This window comes from Elephantulus edwardii, unplaced genomic scaffold (assembly GCF_000299155.1).
Source record: "Elephantulus edwardii isolate Elephantulus edwardi_28Jun2011 unplaced genomic scaffold, EleEdw1.0 scaffold00094, whole genome shotgun sequence".
Taxonomy (NCBI): domain Eukaryota; kingdom Metazoa; phylum Chordata; class Mammalia; order Macroscelidea; family Macroscelididae; genus Elephantulus; species Elephantulus edwardii.
Window position 1 is genome coordinate 9,302,203 of NW_006399844.1, and position 20,132 is coordinate 9,322,334.

At 36.6% G+C, this 20,132-nt stretch overlaps 1 protein-coding gene across 1 annotated transcript in view; it reads left to right on the plus strand.

Annotated features, from left to right (window-relative positions):
- NSRP1 (nuclear speckle splicing regulatory protein 1) overlaps positions 1-16,263 on the plus strand; it is a 41,386-nt gene extending 25,123 nt beyond the window's left edge. Inside the window, exons 3-7 of the mRNA XM_006890989.1 lie at positions 3,169-3,225; positions 7,951-8,079; positions 8,738-8,945; positions 13,288-13,396; positions 15,249-16,263. Of these exons, the coding sequence (XP_006891051.1) occupies positions 3,169-3,225; positions 7,951-8,079; positions 8,738-8,945; positions 13,288-13,396; positions 15,249-16,263 (1,518 nt within the window). The remainder of the gene's footprint in view (positions 1-3,168; positions 3,226-7,950; positions 8,080-8,737; positions 8,946-13,287; positions 13,397-15,248) is intronic.
- Positions 16,264-20,132: the final 3,869 nt, after the last annotated feature.

The window sequence follows — 20,132 nt, forward strand, 5'->3', positions numbered from 1 at the left end:
TATAGAAAATCAAGTATCTTTCATAAAATTTGGTTTGTGTGAGATCAGTTATAAGACCTTTGAATTTGATTGTGCTAGTTATTACCAGCATGTTAATGATGGATGTTTCTTTATAGGACAAATTTCTATTTCTATGTGGAATAAATTAGTTTTCCTTTCATTAATGAAGTAAATTATAATTGAAAGAAAAGTATGTTTATTCTGGCAAATATGCTTTCGTTGAAGTTTACCTGAAAAACTTTGCCAGAGCAAACAGTAATCTAAGAGAGAAATAAACAACTTTTAAAAGCTAATTTGTTTTGTCTTTTTTTAACTATTAAAGCTTTAATTTTATTATTGAAAATATACAACAAAAGGACCAATACAGATATTTACATGTGCTATCTAGTAACAGTGATTACATTCTAAGAGTTGTGCAGCATTCTTACCCTTCATTTCTAAATTGTTCTTCCCGTTAACATAAATTCACTGCTTCTTAAGATTTTTATCTAATCTTCGTAATTGCTGATTTCAATCTGATCCCAAGTAGATATTTTTTAAATAGCCCAATGCTCAATGCAGACCTATTTACTAGTTTCAGCTGCTGTTGAATTTTGAGATGATTTCACAGAATGCTTTTGGTTTAAGGTTTAAAGATTACCTTTGTCTAATAGTTTTAGGAGTTCAACAGCTTTTCATGGCTCTAGAAACTCTAAAGTCCATGAGAATTTGGATTTTTGTTTCACATTTCCTCCCTTTTCATCAGGATTCTTGTATGGAATCTGATGTTCCATAATGGTGAAAGCTAATTTGTTATTACAGCTTAGGGTTGACCATCATCATGTATTGGTCTGTAGAGGATAACTTCTCAGTTTCTAATACTTGAGTCTGATGCTGTGCTGTCTTGCTTTGCTCCATTGTTACTGTGGTTGTACTAGACTTAATAATATAATACAGCTTAGTTGTAAATGTTGCCTATAGAGTAAGATGAGTCTGCTCTTTTAGACTTTTTAATCAAACTTGATTTAACAATTTGGGGCCTTTCTTAGTAGATGTGGAATAGGTTCATATCTCTTTCTTGAAAGGTAAAAGCAAAACTCTTGAAGTTTCTATTGAAACTGCTTTGGAATCAAAGGTTAGTCTTTAAGGAAGTACCATATAGAGATGACACTATAAATTATCTTCCAGTTCTAAAATATCACTGTGGTATTTGAAACTAATTACAAATGAAATCAGTTTTTTGTTCATTATCTTTTTTAAAAAGTTGTACTTTATCAGTATTGTGTTTCCAATCTTGGGTATATTTCCCAGGTGTGGTACTTTTAAAAAGTAAAAGTCCTTCCAAGGGGTAATTTCTGTCTTCCTGAATTTAAAACTAATGGTAATTTGGCATTACATTAGAAAATATCTAATGTTGTACAGTGAACTATTGTTCATAGGTTAATTATCTGCCAGATAATTTTATAACTATTAAATGAATGACTGTGTTAAATATTTTGGGGGTCACATTTAATGTTTTTTTATTCTTCCTTTAACTTACCTCTAGAAAGGATTTTTTTACAAAGACTGAAATATTTTGTAACATCTGTATCAAGCAAAATATGTCCCTTTAAAAGTATGCTGTCTAGTTGGAACCAACACACAGCCAACACTCCAGCAGGATTTTCAGAGACAGTTAATCCTGTGGGATGAGATTACCCATCCTTCTCCCATGGAGTTTTTGGCGGATACAAACAGCATGTATGTGGGATTGCAGCGCAGCTTCTTACCATTAGGCCATCAGGGGAAAAGAAAACCCAACAGTCTTGAGGTTACATACAACATAATGCTGTTTATTTCATATTTGTGAAATAGCATAATTGTAGGAATAAAAAACAGATTAATGGTTGCCAGGGATTCAGGTGTGGGAGAAAAGTGTGTAAGGAAGTAAAAGAGTAGCACTTCAGGGTGCAATGATGTTGGTACAGTTAAGTATCTTGGTTTTGGTACTGTTCATGTCGTAAAATAGCATGGTGCTACATGCACATGATTAACTGAATGATCAAGGAAAAATATACCAATTGAAAGAAATAAAAATACACTGGAAAAATTTTGACACTTGCTTATTAACATATTTAATCTTTTAAATTGGTATTACAATGCATTAAAGTGTTATATATATTGGACATTTTTATTAAATGAGTAATAAGTACATGTTGTTGTTTGGTACTATCAAGTTGGAACCAACTGATAGCTGTCCCTCCAGCGGATTTTTAGAGGCAGTAAATCACACAGGAGGATATTGCCCATCTTTCTTCTGTAGAGTAGCTGGTGGATTTGAACCTGTGCCTTTGGAGTGGCAATGCAGCTCCTTATCACTAGACCAGTAGAACTCCCTAATAAATACGTAGGGCTTGCTTAACATGTCATCTGACTCAACAAGTGTTAGCTAGTATTGTTGGTTTTATTAATCAGCATCTCTTACTCTGTTGTTGTGGTGTCCATGTCAGTTCCAACTCATGGCAACCTGGTGTGTACAGGTTAAACTGTTCCATGTGATTCTTAAGACTTACCTTTCTGAAGCAAATCACCAGGCCTGTCTTAAGGACTTTATGAATGAGTTTGGATCAGCCAGCTTATAATCAAATATACTTAACTGCTGCTCTATCACATAGGCTTGCTGTGTATTGGAATCAACCCCAAAACAGAAGTTGTAAAGCATTTACCATGAGCTTGACTATATTCAGTATTCTGTATTGGCTATAGTCAATATTCAGTGATGGAATATTGAAATAAACTTTTGTCACTGAAAATACTATGTAAATAATGGAAGATACCTGAAATATCTAGTCTAATTCACTGCTGTTCACATTTGTACACAAGGTGAATGGAAATCCACAATTATTGAATGAGGTGAGGTGAGGACTGAAAACCCATGTCCTAGTCTTTTTCTTTTTTTGAAACTCAGTTTATGGTCATCGTTCTTTCTTGCACCATTGTTTTATCTACTCTGTAAGAATTACAAAGAAAATGAATTCATTTCTCTCCTGAAATTTAGGAGAGTGATCTTGAAAATGTTAATTTAATTCATACTACCTTTTTACTCTTGGCTATCCTGAAGAACAAACTGCCAACTTGAATACTAAAAAAGTTTGTTTTATTTTCTCATGATCTGAAGAAATGACAACATTTTGTTTGTTTGTTTTATAGACTTCTGTAAGTGAAAGCCTTCAGAGGGAAGCTGCTAAAAAGCAAGCAATGAAACAGGTAAGGGTCAAGAGTGAGTTAGATGCATTTGATGATTTTTGGCTCACAGTTTGAAGTGTTACTTTTGATATCTTGGTGCAAGCAAGACTAGGTGTATATAAAGAGATCATTTTAGTCACTAAAAGTGTAAGAATTTTTCTTGATATTTTACATAGATTGTAATATACATTCTAATAGAAAAAGTGGAATGAAGAATTGCTGTTCTATAGATGAAACCATTTCTGCCTTTCAGATAATGGCTTTTGCATTTATTTGACTTACTGATTCCTGTTAGTGATTTTACTGATTTTTGTTTTTTTAGTTTTCAAAGCTCTCACAAACCTCCTCAGGGTCTTGACTAAGAAATCAGAGTCGTAAAAAAGGCTAAGTTATCCCCATCATCACACAACTAATTATAGTAATTGGCTTTAATCTTTTCTCTAATCTTTTCTATCATTCTAGTGTCTTAGATTTTGCTTCTATCACTTATGCATGCATTGCCATCAATTTAGCACCAACTTATAGCACCCTTCTGTCCGTTTTCCAAAGCTGTAAATTGCAATTAGAGGAGACATTGCTTGTCTTTCTCTTGTGGACGAGCTGGTAGATTCGAACCTCTTGAGACACAACACCATACAGACTACTTCACCAAGGCTCATTTAGCTTTTGTGTTGTTGTTACATGCTGTCGAGTCACTTGTGACTTATAGCGACATTATGTACAAGAGCCCTAAAACCCTGCTCTATCCTGTGCCAACCCAACTATCTCCATTACCCCAGTCACTGAATCTATCCATCTCATTGAGGGTCTTCCTCTCTTGCACTGTCCCTCCACCCTCCCAAACATAATGTACCTTTCCATGGACTGGTCCCTCCTTGCAATCTGCCCAACGTATGTCCGACGAAACTTCAGAATTGTTGACTCCAAGGAGCAGCCTAGTTTAACCCTCTCCAGGACAAACCTGTTTGTTCTCTTAGCTGTCCATGGTACATTCAACACTCTTCTCCAGCACCACAACTCTAAAAGCATCCATTCTCTTTCTGTTATCCCTAGTCATTGTCCAGCTCTCTGACACATAGCACACAATTGTGAAGACTATGGCCTGGATCAGGCTCACCTTAGTCTCCAGCTTGACATCGTTGCTCTTCAGTACTCTAGAGAGGTCCCTGACAGCTGACTTTCCCAATGCATTGTCTCTTGATTTCCTGTCTGCTGGTTCCAAGAGTGTTGATTGTGGAGCCAAGCAGACTAATGATGCTGCCAGCTGGCCCAGTGGTGAGAATCTTTGTTTTCTTGATATTGAGCTTCAATCCATATTGAATGCTGCAGTCCTTGACCTTCTGCAGCAAGCACTTCTGGTCTTCCTCAATTTCAGCAAGCAAGGTTGTGTCATCTGCATTACACAAGTAGTTGATGAATCTTCCTCCTCCTCCAGTGTCCTGGATGTTCTGTTCTCCATACAGATTGAAAAGATACGGAGACGAATACATCCCTGGTGGACCCCCTTCCTTATTTTGAACCATACAGTGTCTCCCTCTGTTCTGACGACTGCCTCTTATTTCAAGGGTTCAGTTTCACATAAGCACAATCAAATGTTCTGGGATTCCCATTCTTCTCAGAGCTACTATAGCATTCTAATTATGTGTTTCTTCCTTCTCCAGCTAGGATCCAGTATAAGAAAGAATTTATTATTTCCTATATGTCAGATCTTCTGTTACTTTTTTCTTTTTTTTAATAATTTTAATGTGTTAATTACTTTTTAAGAAGTATCTTTAATTTTTTCAAAAGTTCTATGAAATAGATGCGCTTATAATCCCATGTTATAGTTTAAAAAAAGATAAAGACAAGAAGAACTTAGATAACTTAAGGTCACGTAGTAAATGACAGTTGTGTTCATACCTAGGCAGTGAAATCTGGAATCCATTTTTAGTCACTCTTTTATACTATCTTCCAGTATACTATATTTATATTTATTTATATCTTCCAGTATACTATATTTATATGTATTTTTATCTTCCAATATACTATATTTGACCCAGAAGTACTTAATCAATTATTTTGTGTTTGGGTTTATTTAATTTTGCAAATTTTTTGTTTGTGTGTGTGAAAGTATACAAAAACAGATTGGTTTTCATTCATTCTTTTATGCACATTTTCCTCCCTCCCCCCAATTCCCTTTGTTGTAATACTTGTCCTGTTCTAGGCAGGATTATGTGTATTGTCATACACATAATTTTTAATTGTTCATTCCTTTCAGATTGCCCTCCTTTCACCTATTCCATTGAGGTGTGTGTTATCTATCCATGCTTTTCCTGCTCTTACCCCCACCGTTCTGTTCTTACAAAAGGGGTTTTATGCAGTATTTGCCCTTTTGTGACTGAATCAGCACAAACTCAGCCACCTTTTGTGTGTTTGACAAGTTCATTGTTTTTTGGGTTTTTTAAAATATTTTTATTATTTTTTTGTATGTGTACTGTCAAATCTGATCTGACTGGTACAGGAGGAGATTGTCCCTGCTTCTTCAGCAGAGCATCTGGTGGATTCGAACCGAAGTTCATTGTTTTTAATCCTGTATTACGTTCCATTGTGTGGCTGTGCCTTAGTTCTTCTACCCATTCAGATGGGCACTTGGGCTGCTTCCATCTGCTGTTGTGAATAATGCTGCAATAAACGTGGATGTGCATATATCTGTTTATGTCTCAATGTTGATTTGTTTGGGGTATATTCCCAGTAGTGAAATAGCTGGATTAAGTGGTTATTTCTATTTCCAGTTTTTGAGGAAGCACCTCACAGGGTTTCATAGTGGTTAGTTATACCATTTTACATTCCTGCCAGCAGTGCATGAGCGTTCACATCTATCTGCCCCCTCACCAGCATTTTGTTTGCTGTCCTTTTGAACTTTGCAATTGTTACTGAGTATAGTTAGCTATTCTAAGATGTGTTCTGAGTTGTGTGGAGGACTATAATGTGTAATTCAGCAACCTCAAAATTATTTAATACACATTTTAAAAATAAGTTACTCTTTAATATAAATACTGTAGTGTTTTGAATCTGAGTTTTAGAGTTTAGTACATTTTGGAGCACTCTCAAATTCAACTTCTTCATTCTGTAGATGAAAGAATTTAGCTTGAGAATCAGATACCAATAACTCACTTTTCAAAAGTTCACATTATAACAGTTTGCTTTTTACAAAAGACTTCCATCAGTACATGTTTTTGTTAACCAAAAGAAATGAAAGGGTATTTTTGCTTTTACACCAAAAGAGGTGAAAATCTGTATTTGTGTTTGGTGTTTATTTTGTGTAATTAACGAGGCAACTGCATACCCTGAGCAGCTAGGCAGCTAGAGTAGTATTGTCAAGTTCCTCCCCTAGGACTCAGCATCACACTGCCATGACTTGTAACTCTGTGTGTGTGTGTGTGTGTGTGTTTACATGTTAGTGTTAAATGTTTATTGTCTTATGTGTTATTTGGTGATTCAGTAGACTGTTTTGGGGGTCTGAGAAGCTAAAAAAAGTTTCCCATATAAATGAATGGTACTTGTTCTTCACTTTACTCTGTCCAGTTTATTGAAGATTTTGTAGGAAGCTTTGATTTGCAGGATAACTTCTCCAACGTTATGTAGGTCTCTTATTTTCTAGTGTTCTTTTGACAGTTTTGTGCTACCTTTTCTACACCTAATACAACATCCCAATCTAATTTTATTCATAGGTCTAGATTTCTTAATCCTTATTAGTAGAACTTGCTATTTGTTTTCAAGTTGAAGTGCATAGACTATACTTAAGAATTCCTCTGGTGGTTTAGTGATATGTAGTTGCACTGCCAACTCAGAGGCACACAGTTTGAATTCACCAGCCGCTTCATAGGAGAAAGATGGATAGTCTCCTCCTGTATGATTTGTAACCTCTGAAAATTTGCTAGAGGATCAGATATGTGTTTGTTCTGACTTGATGGCAGGCACATAACCATAATTACACTTCAGGAATTTGCAAGCTGGAGAGAAAAAGCTAAGATTTGTGAACTCTTAACAAGAGAGTTGCAACATCAAGCCTACTAAGAGTTAAATACTGCAGTTTTTAGAGAAGGCCTTCTTTACGAAGTAGGGCTTGAGCTGCCCATGAAATTCTAGGTAAGAGGAAGAATATAAAAGACTGAAGATAATAAACAGTAAGACTAAAGATCTAAAATACTGTATTTACCATATTTTATTGCAAATAACACCGTTTTTGCCTGTACATTATGTAGATTTATGTAGACTTATGTGAAAATCTAAGCTACAAAATATTCTTGTTTTTATTTACATTGAGAGCATTTTATACAGTATTTCCTATATTAGACATTACAAAAGAAAACATTTTACTTGGCAACTCAACACTAAAATGTTGTATTTCTAGGGTTAATATATCTCAAGTCATGCTTTGCACCTTTTGACTTGTTATTGTAGATTGTATATATAAACTATAGATAATAATTAAACTTATTAAACACCTTCTTTCTGTGTGTTAGGTTTCTAAGGGTTTTAAGTTTATGAAAGCATTTCATTATCATAAATGTTTGGAAAATAGGCAAAACTACTATCTTCATTTTTAGAAAAGATTAAACAATTTTCCAAGACATTGACATTCAGTAAGATTGTTATATTCTTTCTAATAAATTTAATTTTATGTACCTAATTTATAAATAATTGTATAGATTTGTGTTTTCTATTGACATACATATTTTTAAAGCATCTTTAATTTTTTTGAAGACCAAACTGGAAATCCAAAAGGCCCTCGCAGAAGATGCTACTGTGTATGAATATGACAGTATTTATGATGAAATGCAGAAAAAAAAGGAAGAAAGTAATCCCAAATTGCTGTTGGGAAAAGATCGAAAGGTTAGTGAATATATCAACTTTGACCTGCATTTTGTGTCTTTAATCTTGTTTCAGCATGAGAATAGTCTTGCAAATATTGCATATAAAATGCAGGAGACACTATATGGAGAATCTTAGAGACAGTTGAATTTTAGAAGTTGTATTTATTTTTAATTACTTGTAAATATTGTTAGAAAATTTTATGTGCTAGATTGGTACGTCTCCTGTTTATGTTTGTTAATATTTTCTTTTCCCAGTTAGTGTTTTCTAACTAGTAATTGAATCATCATAATTGTATTTTCAGTTTGAAAAATTGAGTGGAGGATTGAAATTAATTCTTTAATTCTAAAAATGATTTTTAAAGATCTTTGCATGTTCAAAAAGCTAGTTGTAGAGTAGTGATACTGAGTTTTATTACAGCTACTATTTCAAATAACCATATTTCCACTCAAAGCAGTGAGTCTTTTCCATTGATTCACTTACTTGTTTAATTGTGAAAAGAGTTAGGAAAGCTAGAATTATTCTCTGTATTTGAATTTTATTGGAAACAACTTTAGTTTTATTTTCATTAATTTCTTTTGAATTTTGAGAAGATGGTAGTCCTACCTATTTGGCTAGCAGTTTCTGTTTAACAAATTGATGCTAAAATAATAGAAGTTTACAATTACTCTCTTCTAAGCCCAAGTACATTCACAACTTATTAAAAGCAGTTGAGATCAGGAAAAAGGAACAAGAAAAAAGAATGGAGAAGAAAATTCAGAGAGAACGAGAAATGGAAAAGGGAGAATTTGATGATAAAGAGGCATTTGTGACATCTGCATATAAAAAAAAGCTTCAGGAGAGAGCAGAAGAGGAAGAAAGAGAAAAGAGAGCTGCTGCACTTGAAGGTGAGATTGGGCGGGTAAGGAACAGGAGAAGCACAATTCTGTTATTAGTCACTTGCTTTGTTAGTGAATCTTGGGATTATAATGTGATAATCATAATAGAACTAACAGGTTTGTGCTGGAGAGGGTTAAACCAGGCTGCTCCTTGGAGACAAGGATTCTGAAGCTTCATGTGGCATGCTTTGGACATGTTGTAAGGAGGGACAGGTCCTTGGAGAGGGACATCATGCTTGGGAGGTTGGAGGGACAGCGCAGGAGGGGAAGACCCTCTATGAGGTGGATTGACTCAGTGACGGGGTAATTGGGATGGGAGTGTCAGAGACAGTGCAGTTGTCACAGGACAGAGCAGAGTTTAGGGCTGTTGTACATAGGGTCCCTATGAGTCGCAGGTGACTCGACAGCACATAACGACAACAAACAATTATAATTTGAATTAATGTTAATTCAGGATATATTGTTAGGTACTATCAAGTTGTTTATGACTCATTGTGCTAATATGAACGACACATTGAAACCTTCCCTATCCCGGACCATCCCCACAATCTTTTGCTCAAGCCCATTGTTAACTGTAGCTATGTCAGTCTGTCTCCTTGACTGCCGTCCTTGCTTCTAAGAAGCACCATGGCTGCATTTGCTCCAACGCGGTTTTGTTTGTTCTTTTGGCAATTCCATGGGTTAGTACTCTATGCCAATACCACAATTCAAAAGCATTGATTTTTCTGTCCTTATTTTTTGCCCAACTTTCAGGTGCATAGAAAATACCAAATTCAAGCAATTGAAAATACCATAACTTGTATCAGGTGCACCTTTAGTCTTTAAATTTACATCTTTGATCTTTACTATTTGGAGAGGTCCTTGACAGATTTTTCCTAGTGCAATATGTCTTAATTTCTTGAGTGCTGACTCCCATTGGTGTTGATTGTGGCTCCAAGTGCCTGTTGCCTTCTTGATGGCATGGTCTCTGTTGAGAAGTCAGAGCTTAATTTTACAGGTTCTCCTTTGTAGGTGATTTGTTTTTCCTGAGCTACTTGTAGTATTCTTTCTTTGTCTTTAATTTTGGAAAAAATTTATTATGATGCCTTGGTGGTTTTCTTTTGGAGATCTATCATATTTGGGGCTTGCTGAGTTCTTTAATAAATACTTTATCCTTTTTCATAATATTATTGTTTTTATGTGCCGTCGAGTCGCTTGCAACTCATAGCAACCCTATGTACAACAGCCCTAAACTCTGCTCTGTCCTGTGCCAATCACACTGTCTCTGACACTCCCATCCCGATTACCCCAGTCACTGAATCAATTCACCTCATAGAGGGCCTTCCTCTTCTGCACTGTCCTTCCACCCTCCCAAGCATGATGTCCCTCTCCAAGGACCGGTCCCTCCTTAGAACATGTCCAGAGTATGTTAGATGGGGCCTCAGAATCCTTGCCTCCAGGTAGCTGCCTGGTTTAACCCTTTCCAGGATGAATCTGTTTGTTTTTCTAGCAGCCCATGGTACCCTCAATACTCTTCTCCAGCACCACAGCTCAAAGACATCAATTTTCCTTCTCTTCAGTCAATCTTTAACTTCTTCTGTGCTTTTAAAAAAAATCTTTCTGTTCTTGAATTCCAACCACACATGAATAGTTCCTCTTGATGTTGTCCCACATAATTTTTATGCTTTCTTCATTTTCTATCCCACTTCTAATAGATACATATTAAAAAAATTTGCCCTCTTTTTCACTAAGTCATTTTCAATCGTTCAGTTTTTCTCTTTTGTCCTTTTAATGTGTTATTTCTGAAATTTTAGTCTTAATATTAAATTTCCATTTATAGTTTTTAATTCCCTTTGATTTTGCATTTACTTTATCTGTTTGGTTTTGCATAATTATGTTTTTAATTCTTCTGTGTTTTTCTTCATCCATAAAAGACACCTAACTATCATTTCTTTTGAGTTTCTTAATCTGGACATTCCAGTAGCTTTTCTTTCTCTGAAATGTTGTTTTGAGCCATCCTTTATATTACTTTGTTTTGATACATCTGATCAAGCTATGCTACCCTGCTTGCTAATTTGTAATTCTTAAATGTTTTACCTCCTGCTTCAGGTGGATCTACTGGGGGAGGTGCAGTCCTATGTTCACTATTTTCATAGGACCAATGAGGGCAGAAAGGGCTGGTGTTGGTTGTGGTCTTTCATTGGTCAGGTGGAGCAGGAGTCTTACCTGGTGGGTTAAGCTGTAGGAGTTATATGTATAACTGGATACTGTTGCTGTCTGTTGCATTTTGCCTTATAATATGCCCTCCTTAGTTACTTTACCCATCCAACCATCCGTCCATCCATGCATCCCTTCATCCATCTGTCCCTTTTCACTGTATCTTGTTCTTTCTCTGACTTTCCCAGCAGTATGTTTTTTCTGAGGACTGTCCCCTCATCACTACATAGCCACAGTATATGAGACCGAGTTTTACTAGCTTGAATATCCTAATTGCACTTCATCCAAGCCAGACTTGTTTTTTTCTTTTGACAGTGAATGATATATTTCATATTCTTCACCAAAACCACAATTCAAAGGCTCCTGTCATTTTCATTTATTGTCCAACTTTCGAAAACATAGGAAGCAGTTGAAAATACCATGATCTCAACTGATGTCCTTGGAGAGAGGCCCTTAACAGCAGATTTCCCCAGTGCAACATGTCTTTTGATTTTTTTTTAATCTGCAACTCCTGTGGGACCAGGGATATCATTGGTGATGTTAGATGAATTCTGGCTAAAAGTAAAGATACCATAAGAATGTCTCTTTTTGCTTTATTGACTATGCAAAGGAATTTGACTCTGTGGATCATAAGAAGTTGTGGCTGACACTGAAAAGAATGGGAGTACTAGAGCACTTAACTGTGCTCATGTGAAACCTATACCTGGACCAGGAGGCTGTTGTGCAGACAGAGCAGGGAAACACTGCATGATTTAAAATTGGAGAGTGTGTTAGGGTTGTATTCTTTCTTCATACCTATTCAGTCTGTATGCTGAGCAAATATTCAAGAAACCGGACTCTATGAAGAGTAATGTGGCATCAGGATTGGAGGGCGACTCATCGATAACCTGCATTATGAAGATGACACAACTTGCTTGTGAAAATGAGGAGGACTTGAAGCACTTGTTGGAGAAGATCAGGGAATGCAGCCTTTGGTATGGATTGCATCCTAATGTCAAAAAAACAAAGATTCTTACCACCAGACCAATCAACAACATCATGATGGATGGAGAAGAGATTGAAACTGTCATCAACTTCATCCTACCTGGATCCACAATTATGTCCTTTGGTACCAGCAGTCTGGAATTAAGGAGATGCATTGCACTGGGAAAGTCTGCCATTAAAGACTTCTCCAAATTATTGAGGAGTAATGCTGTCAGTTTGAGGACCAAGATGTGTCTGATTCAGGCCATTCATCAGGTCTTTCTGATCAATTCATAGTGAAAAGTATGTATGCAAAACTAGGAACCAATATCATTCTCAATGGAGAAAGACCAAAAGCATTCTTCTTGCGAACAGGGCCAAGACAAGGATGGTAACTGTCACCACTTCTATTCAATACTATATTGAAGTATTTCCTAGGGCAATACAACAAAAGAACGAAATACAAGACATATTCAGCCTCATTTTGAACTTCGACACAGGGATTGATGGTCAGTTCTGCATTCAGCTCCTAACCTGGTTTTTACTGCTTATTGTTGAGCGTCTGGTGATAAAAGGAGGAGATTGCATCCTTCTTGTCATTAGACAATAATCATAAAGACACCTTCTTGTGATTAGATTGAATTCCTTTGCCAGCCAGACAGTAGTTCAAAATGGCCATGCTGCACTGTTGACAGTTTTTTTACCATTTTCTTCTCCCGGTTCACGTTCAAAGTTCATCTTTATGTTTTCCTTTTCAACTCAGTGCTCAGAATTACCCTCTTTATCTGCTATTTTTGTTTGCTGATATCTTGGTTGAAGAGGATATGGCCTCCTATATGCCTAGTCCACCATTTTACTGGGAAGTGATAATATTTTAAACTTTGTGTGCTATAAAGTCTCTGTTGCAACTATTCAGCTCTGCTTTTGTAACTCAGAAGCAGTTGTAGATATTAATGTAGCTTGAGTGAGCACGGTTATGTCCCAATAAAACTTTATTTGCAGAAATGGGCAGTAGGCTAACTTTTTTATTTGCAGAAATGGGCAGTAGACTAACTTTAGCTTGCAGACATAGTTTAACAACTCCTAATCTAGAAAATAGTTTATACACTGTGCTTGTTATAAACACTGCTGTGAAGCCAAACTGCATTGTGCCTTGTTAAACATATGATTATTTTTGCTTTCCCTCTCTTAGCACGTTTGGATGTAACCAAGCAAAAAGACCTCAGTGGATTTTATAGGCATTTATTAAATCAAACAGTTGGTGAAGAGGAATTACCCCAAAGCAGCTTTCGAGAAGCCAGGTAAGATGTGAAATAGAAGATCCCTGTTCCTAGACTCTTGTTCAGAAGTCATTAATCCACTGAAAGATGGGATATTGTAGCACATTGTAGATTGCATTGTGTGTCAGACCTTACCTAATTTAATCAGTACCTAGGGGTTTGCAAGCATTTCTTAGTCATAAAACATCAGATTCATTTCAAAGTAATTTTTATTCTAGAATTCATGAAAATACTACAATTTACATTATCATAGTCTCAGTGATTGAAGTGTAACATTACTGTAAAAGGCAAAGAATTTTAGCAGTGTAAAAAATTTCTGAATATCAGAATAGTTTATAGTTGTAAGATGGGCAACCAAATTATAAACTTTTTTATGGATTTTTTTTTTAGTCCCTTTGAGTGTTCTTTATCTTCCTAATGCCTCAAAATTATTCTCCTGAGAATTCTTACAGATTGAAAAATCTGTAAAGAATCAGAAATCACATAATTTAATTTTACATGCCTGTTCGGATAATAAAAAGGAAAGTTATTTGTTGTGATAAATAGGAACTGCCATGAAATGTAAAATACACATAACTGGATTTAGAAGGATGTTATTCATTATTTTAACTACTGTTTTAATTAATCCTATGGTAGCTCATGGTCTCATAAAATCTAGAGTTTTGGACACACTTTTCAAAGCTGTTTTGATAGTGGCTACGTACAGTCTTGAGCAGCACCACAGATCCATGGTTATTTCCATTTCTGCAGAAACTTGTTGGATAGTTTAGGTCTAAAAAAGGAACGAAATAGTGAAAGAAAATGATAACGTTTTATAGGAATAGTTAGATGACTATACCACACTTAAATAGTTGAAGGGAAAATTTGTCTGAAACCTGTATCTAAGCAGGCTTTTATTTTGGGGTAGAAACATTCTACTTTATTCTGTTAAAAGGATCTGTGTTGCTAGGAAAAGGGATGTGTGACTTGGAATTAAGAGTGAGAAGAGCAAAATATATTTCAAGATTCAGATTGTAGATGGAAAGAAACCATTATTACTTTTCTGCTAAAGAGTTCCATCTGGAGTGAGGCCAGCCATGAAACAGCATACACATACCTTTACTTCTTAGATTGCAGTAATGCAGTTCCTAGAGGATTGTTCCAATACTACTATTACTCGTAAATTATTTATGAGACAAAACTTATATGTGATTTAAAGAAAATATACTTACCATCTTGAAAAATGTAGAAAATTTGAGTAAATGTTTATTTTAATAGTTGATTGTCTTTAAGTCTTGTGCTTCTGTTTTTTTTTATGATGTTGTTGTTGTTGTTATGTGCCGTTGAGTCGTTTGCGACTCATAGCGACCCTATCTAAACCCTGCTCTGTCCTGTGCCAATCTCATTGCCTCTGACACATCCATCCCGATTACCCCAGTCACTGAATCAATCCACGTCATAGAGGGTCTTCCCCTCCTGCGCTGTCCCTCTACTCTACCCAGCATGATGTCCCTCTCTGAAGACCTGTCTCTCCTTACAACAAAAAAAAAACCCTTTTTTGTGATAGGTTCCAAAAACTACTGGTAATGTTGCAATCTTGAAGGAGATTATTAAGTAGAATTGGGTTTTGTCACCATTTTACTCTGAAGAAATTATTTTTGTGTATTTTCAGCATTGTTAAAATAATTTTGTAAGAAAAAGAGAATAATAGTTTGAATGGTGTTGTAAAATACTAGTTCACATATATTTACACAATTACTAGACATAAGTGTCTTTTAACATTTGGGAAGCCCAAATGCATAACTCTGTAGTATGAATTACAAGTATTAAAAAAGGCTGAGTATTTTACAGTTAGTAATGTGGCATATTTTGTTTGTTTTACAATTTTTTTAAGGTCTGGGATAAAGGAAGAGAAGTCAAGAGGTTATTCTGATGAAGTGAATTCAGAGAGCACAGGACCAGATGATAAATCCAGTCTCCAAATTGCTATAAAGACAGAGAAAAACCCAGATGCAGACAGTGACTTTGATGCTGATAGTAGTGAGGACGAAGAAAATCATAGCATGAGGAAAACAACGGGGAAAAGCACAGAATCCTCTGAGAATGACCCTGCACATCACAGGACTCAAACCCGCTCACGGTCATCTAGTGAAGAAAGAGGACACAGTGCCAGACATCATGCTAAAAGTTCCAAGTCAAGAGAATATGAGAAAAGGGAAGATCAGCATCAACAAAGACAGTCTCGGCACCAGGAGAAGTATCACACTGACCGTGATCATCGAAAAGAAAAGGATTCCCATAGAGAGGTCAGTCATGGAGACTCACACTGGAAGAGGCATGAACATGAAGGTAAACCCAGGGGAAAGGACCAAAGCGAAAGACATGACAGAGAACGGAAAAGGGAGAAATATATCCCAAGAGAACATGAGAGAGACAGACAGCTAAATGATCATACTCGACGCAGTGAGAAAGAAGAGAAAAGTAAACCAAAGGAAGAGCATGTGAAAGGAAGAAAAGAAAGAGATGAAAATAGTGATAAATTCAGAGATAGGGGAAGACAAGAAGCAAGTATTCAATCATCAGAAAGAAATCGAAACAGGAAGGAAAGTAGCCCAAGCCTCAGAGGAAAAGACCGTTTGCTTGACCAGGAAAAATCCACCAAGATGGAAGAGGACAAAGAAAGGAACGAGGAGAGACCCTCCAGTCCTGAAACTTCACTTGGAATAAAACACAGAATCACCGAGGAAGGGCAGGAAAAGGGCAGAGAACAGGTGAGATTGCCTGAGCCAGTGAGCAAATTTGCAAAGCGAAGCAGTGAAGAGACGGTTATGTCCGCTAGAGAAAGGTACCTGGCCAGGCAGATGGCACGGGTTAATACAAAGACCTACATTGAAAAAGAAGATGACTGATGGTGCTTCAACAGAAGGATCTATATAGGACAGAAAACTTGTTACTCCTTCAGCTGGCGATGTAAAAGCAAAGAGGAAGTGTTAACAGTGCTTTGAAAGGGCATTTGTAAATGTAAAAATTCACTTTCAGTTTAGGTTCAGATAAAAAATCCCTTTTACCTTAAATATTTGACTGAACTTATGTAAAAATGTATGTAATATTCACTTATCAATATACTGCATTCTTAGTTGTAGCCAAGCAGCTGTAATAGTGCACTAAGTCCCTACTGTAAGTGCTTAATGAAGAAAATTGTTTCTGCCGCCACCATTAACTATGTTGATTTTGTTTTAGGAGCTGCTTTGTTTCATAAATACTGAATTTTTTATTAAAATATATAGATTTAAACTAATAGAGAATGTAGTTGTGTTTTATATTCTGAAATTTGTATTAAAAGTGCGAAATGTGCATCGTTCTTTTTTGTCTAGGTAACTTTTTAACCACATTATACTTGGCCTAAATAGTGTAGCAGCTGGTCTAAGGGGAGATACTGGAGTCAGCCCTGATCGGAAACTTACCAGTCTCCCTTCCTAATAAGTATTTAGAGACTTAAAGAGCAGCTTGGTTGCTTTAATAGGAAGAGGTGTAGATAATGGTGGGGTTTTGTTTATTTTCAATAAAAGTGTCAATTATTTTACTGATTTGATTTGCCATGGCTCATGGGAAAATGGAAAAAAAGAATTTTATTCTGTTTCCTACATATATATATATGTATATATTTTCTTTTCTTTCCATGTCAGACAGTCAGATGTTCTCTCATGCAAACTCTCCACTTACCTCATCTTTATAGTTAGCAATACTTGTGAAGGTCCATAAACTGTCAGACTGTTAGTTTTGAAAAACAATGTATTCAAATTTTTAAAAAATGATTTGCTGTTTGAATCCACCAGCTACTCTAGGGAGAAAGATGGGCAGTCTTTTCATAGCTTCAGGAACCTAGTGGAGGGTCATTATGAGTAGAGCTCAGCAAGAATTTTGAGGCTTGGTCTCTCGTACTCTGGGCATGTAGCCAGGAGGAACCAGTCTTTGGAGAAGGATATCAAGCTTAGAAGGGTCGAAGGACAGCACAGAAGGGGAAGACCCTGCATGAGATGAATTGATAGAATAACTGTGGTAATAAGGGAAGGTGTGCTAGAGATTGGCTCAGGATAGAGCAGGGTTCAGAGCTATTTGTGCATAGGGTTGTTATGAGTTATAGTCGATGTGACAACATATAACAACACACATAGCCTAGTGTATCATCGAGTCTGAATCTATTCATAGCTGACCCTCCAGTGGATTTTCATAGGCAGTAAACCGTGTACCTTTGTGTTGGCAGCTCAGTTTCTTCCTTACCACTAAGCTGCCAGAACTCCCTCTGTTTATGTTGTTACGGTGATGTGTGCCATAGAGTTGGAACTGACCCTGAGGTCAGAGAGACTATCCAGCAGGTTTTCAGAGGCAATAAATTGTCCTAGAAGAGATTACCCATCTTCCCACGGAGCAGCTGGTGGATTCTGACTGCTTGCCTTTGTGTTGGCAGTGCATCTCTTTATAACTAAGCCCCTAGAGCTCTGTATACACACACATATAGGGAGCTTTGGCAGCCTAGTGGTAAGGAGCTGCACTGCCAACCTGGTGAACATAGCTCAGATCCACCAGCTGCTCCATAAAAGAAAAATGGGCAGTCTCCTGTGAGATTCACTGCCTCCGAAAACCCGCTGAAATGCCAGCTATTGATCACTTCAAACTCAATATTGCACAACACCACATGTATATTTATTAGTGTTGTGTACCACTGTTGTGTGTATGTATGTACATCTGTATCTAAAGATGGGTATGTGGGCCTGACTGCCTGACAGGATAAGACCCATATGAAGCAGACATGAGAGACCATGAGGAAGACCAAGACTTGATTGCCTTGTGGCAGCTTGACCTCATTTCTGTCACATGGGAACTGGCTCATACGTGACTTCCAGTAGATTTTGGAGGCTGTTCACTCACGTGGAAGGAGATTGTCCATCTTTCTCTCAGAGCTGGTATTGAATTCAAACTGCCAGAGACACCGCGTTTAGGTCAATGCAGTTCCCTACAGACTACACCACCAGTAGCTGCAGTGTAACTTCCCCTCTCCTATCAGATATTTAAACTAGTGCATTTCCTTTTTCAGTTAAACTGGTTTCAGTTGGGTTTCTGCCACTACAAGGATCTTCATTTGACACAAGGCTCTACCCATGATAAAGCCATGCCGAAAGTTCTCAGAACTCTTGGTTCAAAATGGGTATGACTTGCATCATAGAAGCCTCAAACCCCCTTCTAACCTACTCCCCTTTCCCTTAGCTCTTTGTTGTTAAATTTATTTTTGCTCCTTAACTTTTTTCATATATTTTCCCTACTAGTTTATTTACAAAATACAAATTGGAACAAATTCTTTCAATTTAGGTTTTCCTTACTTACAAAGTTGTATAGTTCCTTTTTTCCCTAGTCCTTGGAAAAGGACATGATGCTTGAAGGGTGGAGGGACAGCACAGGCGAGGAAGACCCTGGATGAGGTGGATTGACACAGTATCTGGAGTAATGGGGGTTAGGAATGTTGGAGACAGATTTGCTCAAGATAGGACAGAGTTCAGAGCCATTGTACATAGGGTCACTATGCGTCGCCTCAACACAGTAACAATATAGTATAACCATTCTCTTGGTGGACATGAGGTTTCATGTTGTTTAATGCTGTCAAGTCGTAGATGACTCATAGCGACCCTATGAACGAACAGCCTGAGCACTTAGGTTTCATTACATTTGTTAGGTTCGTGCTTACACTTTTTATTTCTCTCCTGTGATACACGTACATGTTTTTTTTTGGGGGGGTAGGTCCTAGGAATGGAATTTCTGACTCAGAATATGCTTTAATAGATGCTGTCTGTGTTAAAAGACACTCCTTTTTAAATTTTAGCCTTTCTGGTGGATGCCAAGTATTGAGTTGTGGAGCAACAGAAATGTATTTATATATGCTATTTATGATAACATTAGATGCACAGTCTCTGAGAAACTATTTGGCTTTATAAGTGTGTGTGTGTGTGTGTGTGTGTGTTTCAAACTGGAAACATGTTCATCAGTAGCGAAGAATCTGGTGTAATATAGAAATTAACATGTTTAGAGCTACACATAACTTGAATATGAGGAACAAGAAGTAAAACAGTTTATTAAAATTTCAAATGCAAAATTTTCAAAGCAGAACTATCTTGTATTGCAATAATATAATTAAAAGCAAGGAAATGATAATTCTAGAAGTCAAGATAACATTTGTGATAGGGAAAGACATGCAGTTCTAGATCTGGAAACATTCTATTTCTTGATAGAGATTGTAATGACTCATTTGTTAACAGTTTTTAAAACTAGATAGCTCATCACATTTGAATTGGAACTAACCCTAGTTGCTCCATCAGCGGGTTTTTGGAGTCTTTTACAGGAGAAGAAAGCGCCCTTTTTTTGTCCCACAGAACTGGTGGATTTTACAGACCAAAAAGATGTCGCTCCTGGTTAACAGTTTAACTCCCTATGGGCTATTTCATTAGAGCTCCGCTTAAAAACAAAATGTTTTACATATTCTGTATGCATAACAGGTCTCAAAAGAGCATTTTTGTAATCGACATTTTTAATACTTGAATAGGAGGAACCGTTTGCCCTCCCTGCCACATGCACTCGATTTGTTGAACAGTTTATGCACAGGATAGTAGTTCTGGTAGTGTGTTAATTTGGAGCAATATAAATAAGGAATTAAATAAATTTGTTAGTAAATAGCACATTTTTTTTAAAGTGCAGCACAAAATAATGGAAGTTTTGTGAATAAGTGAAC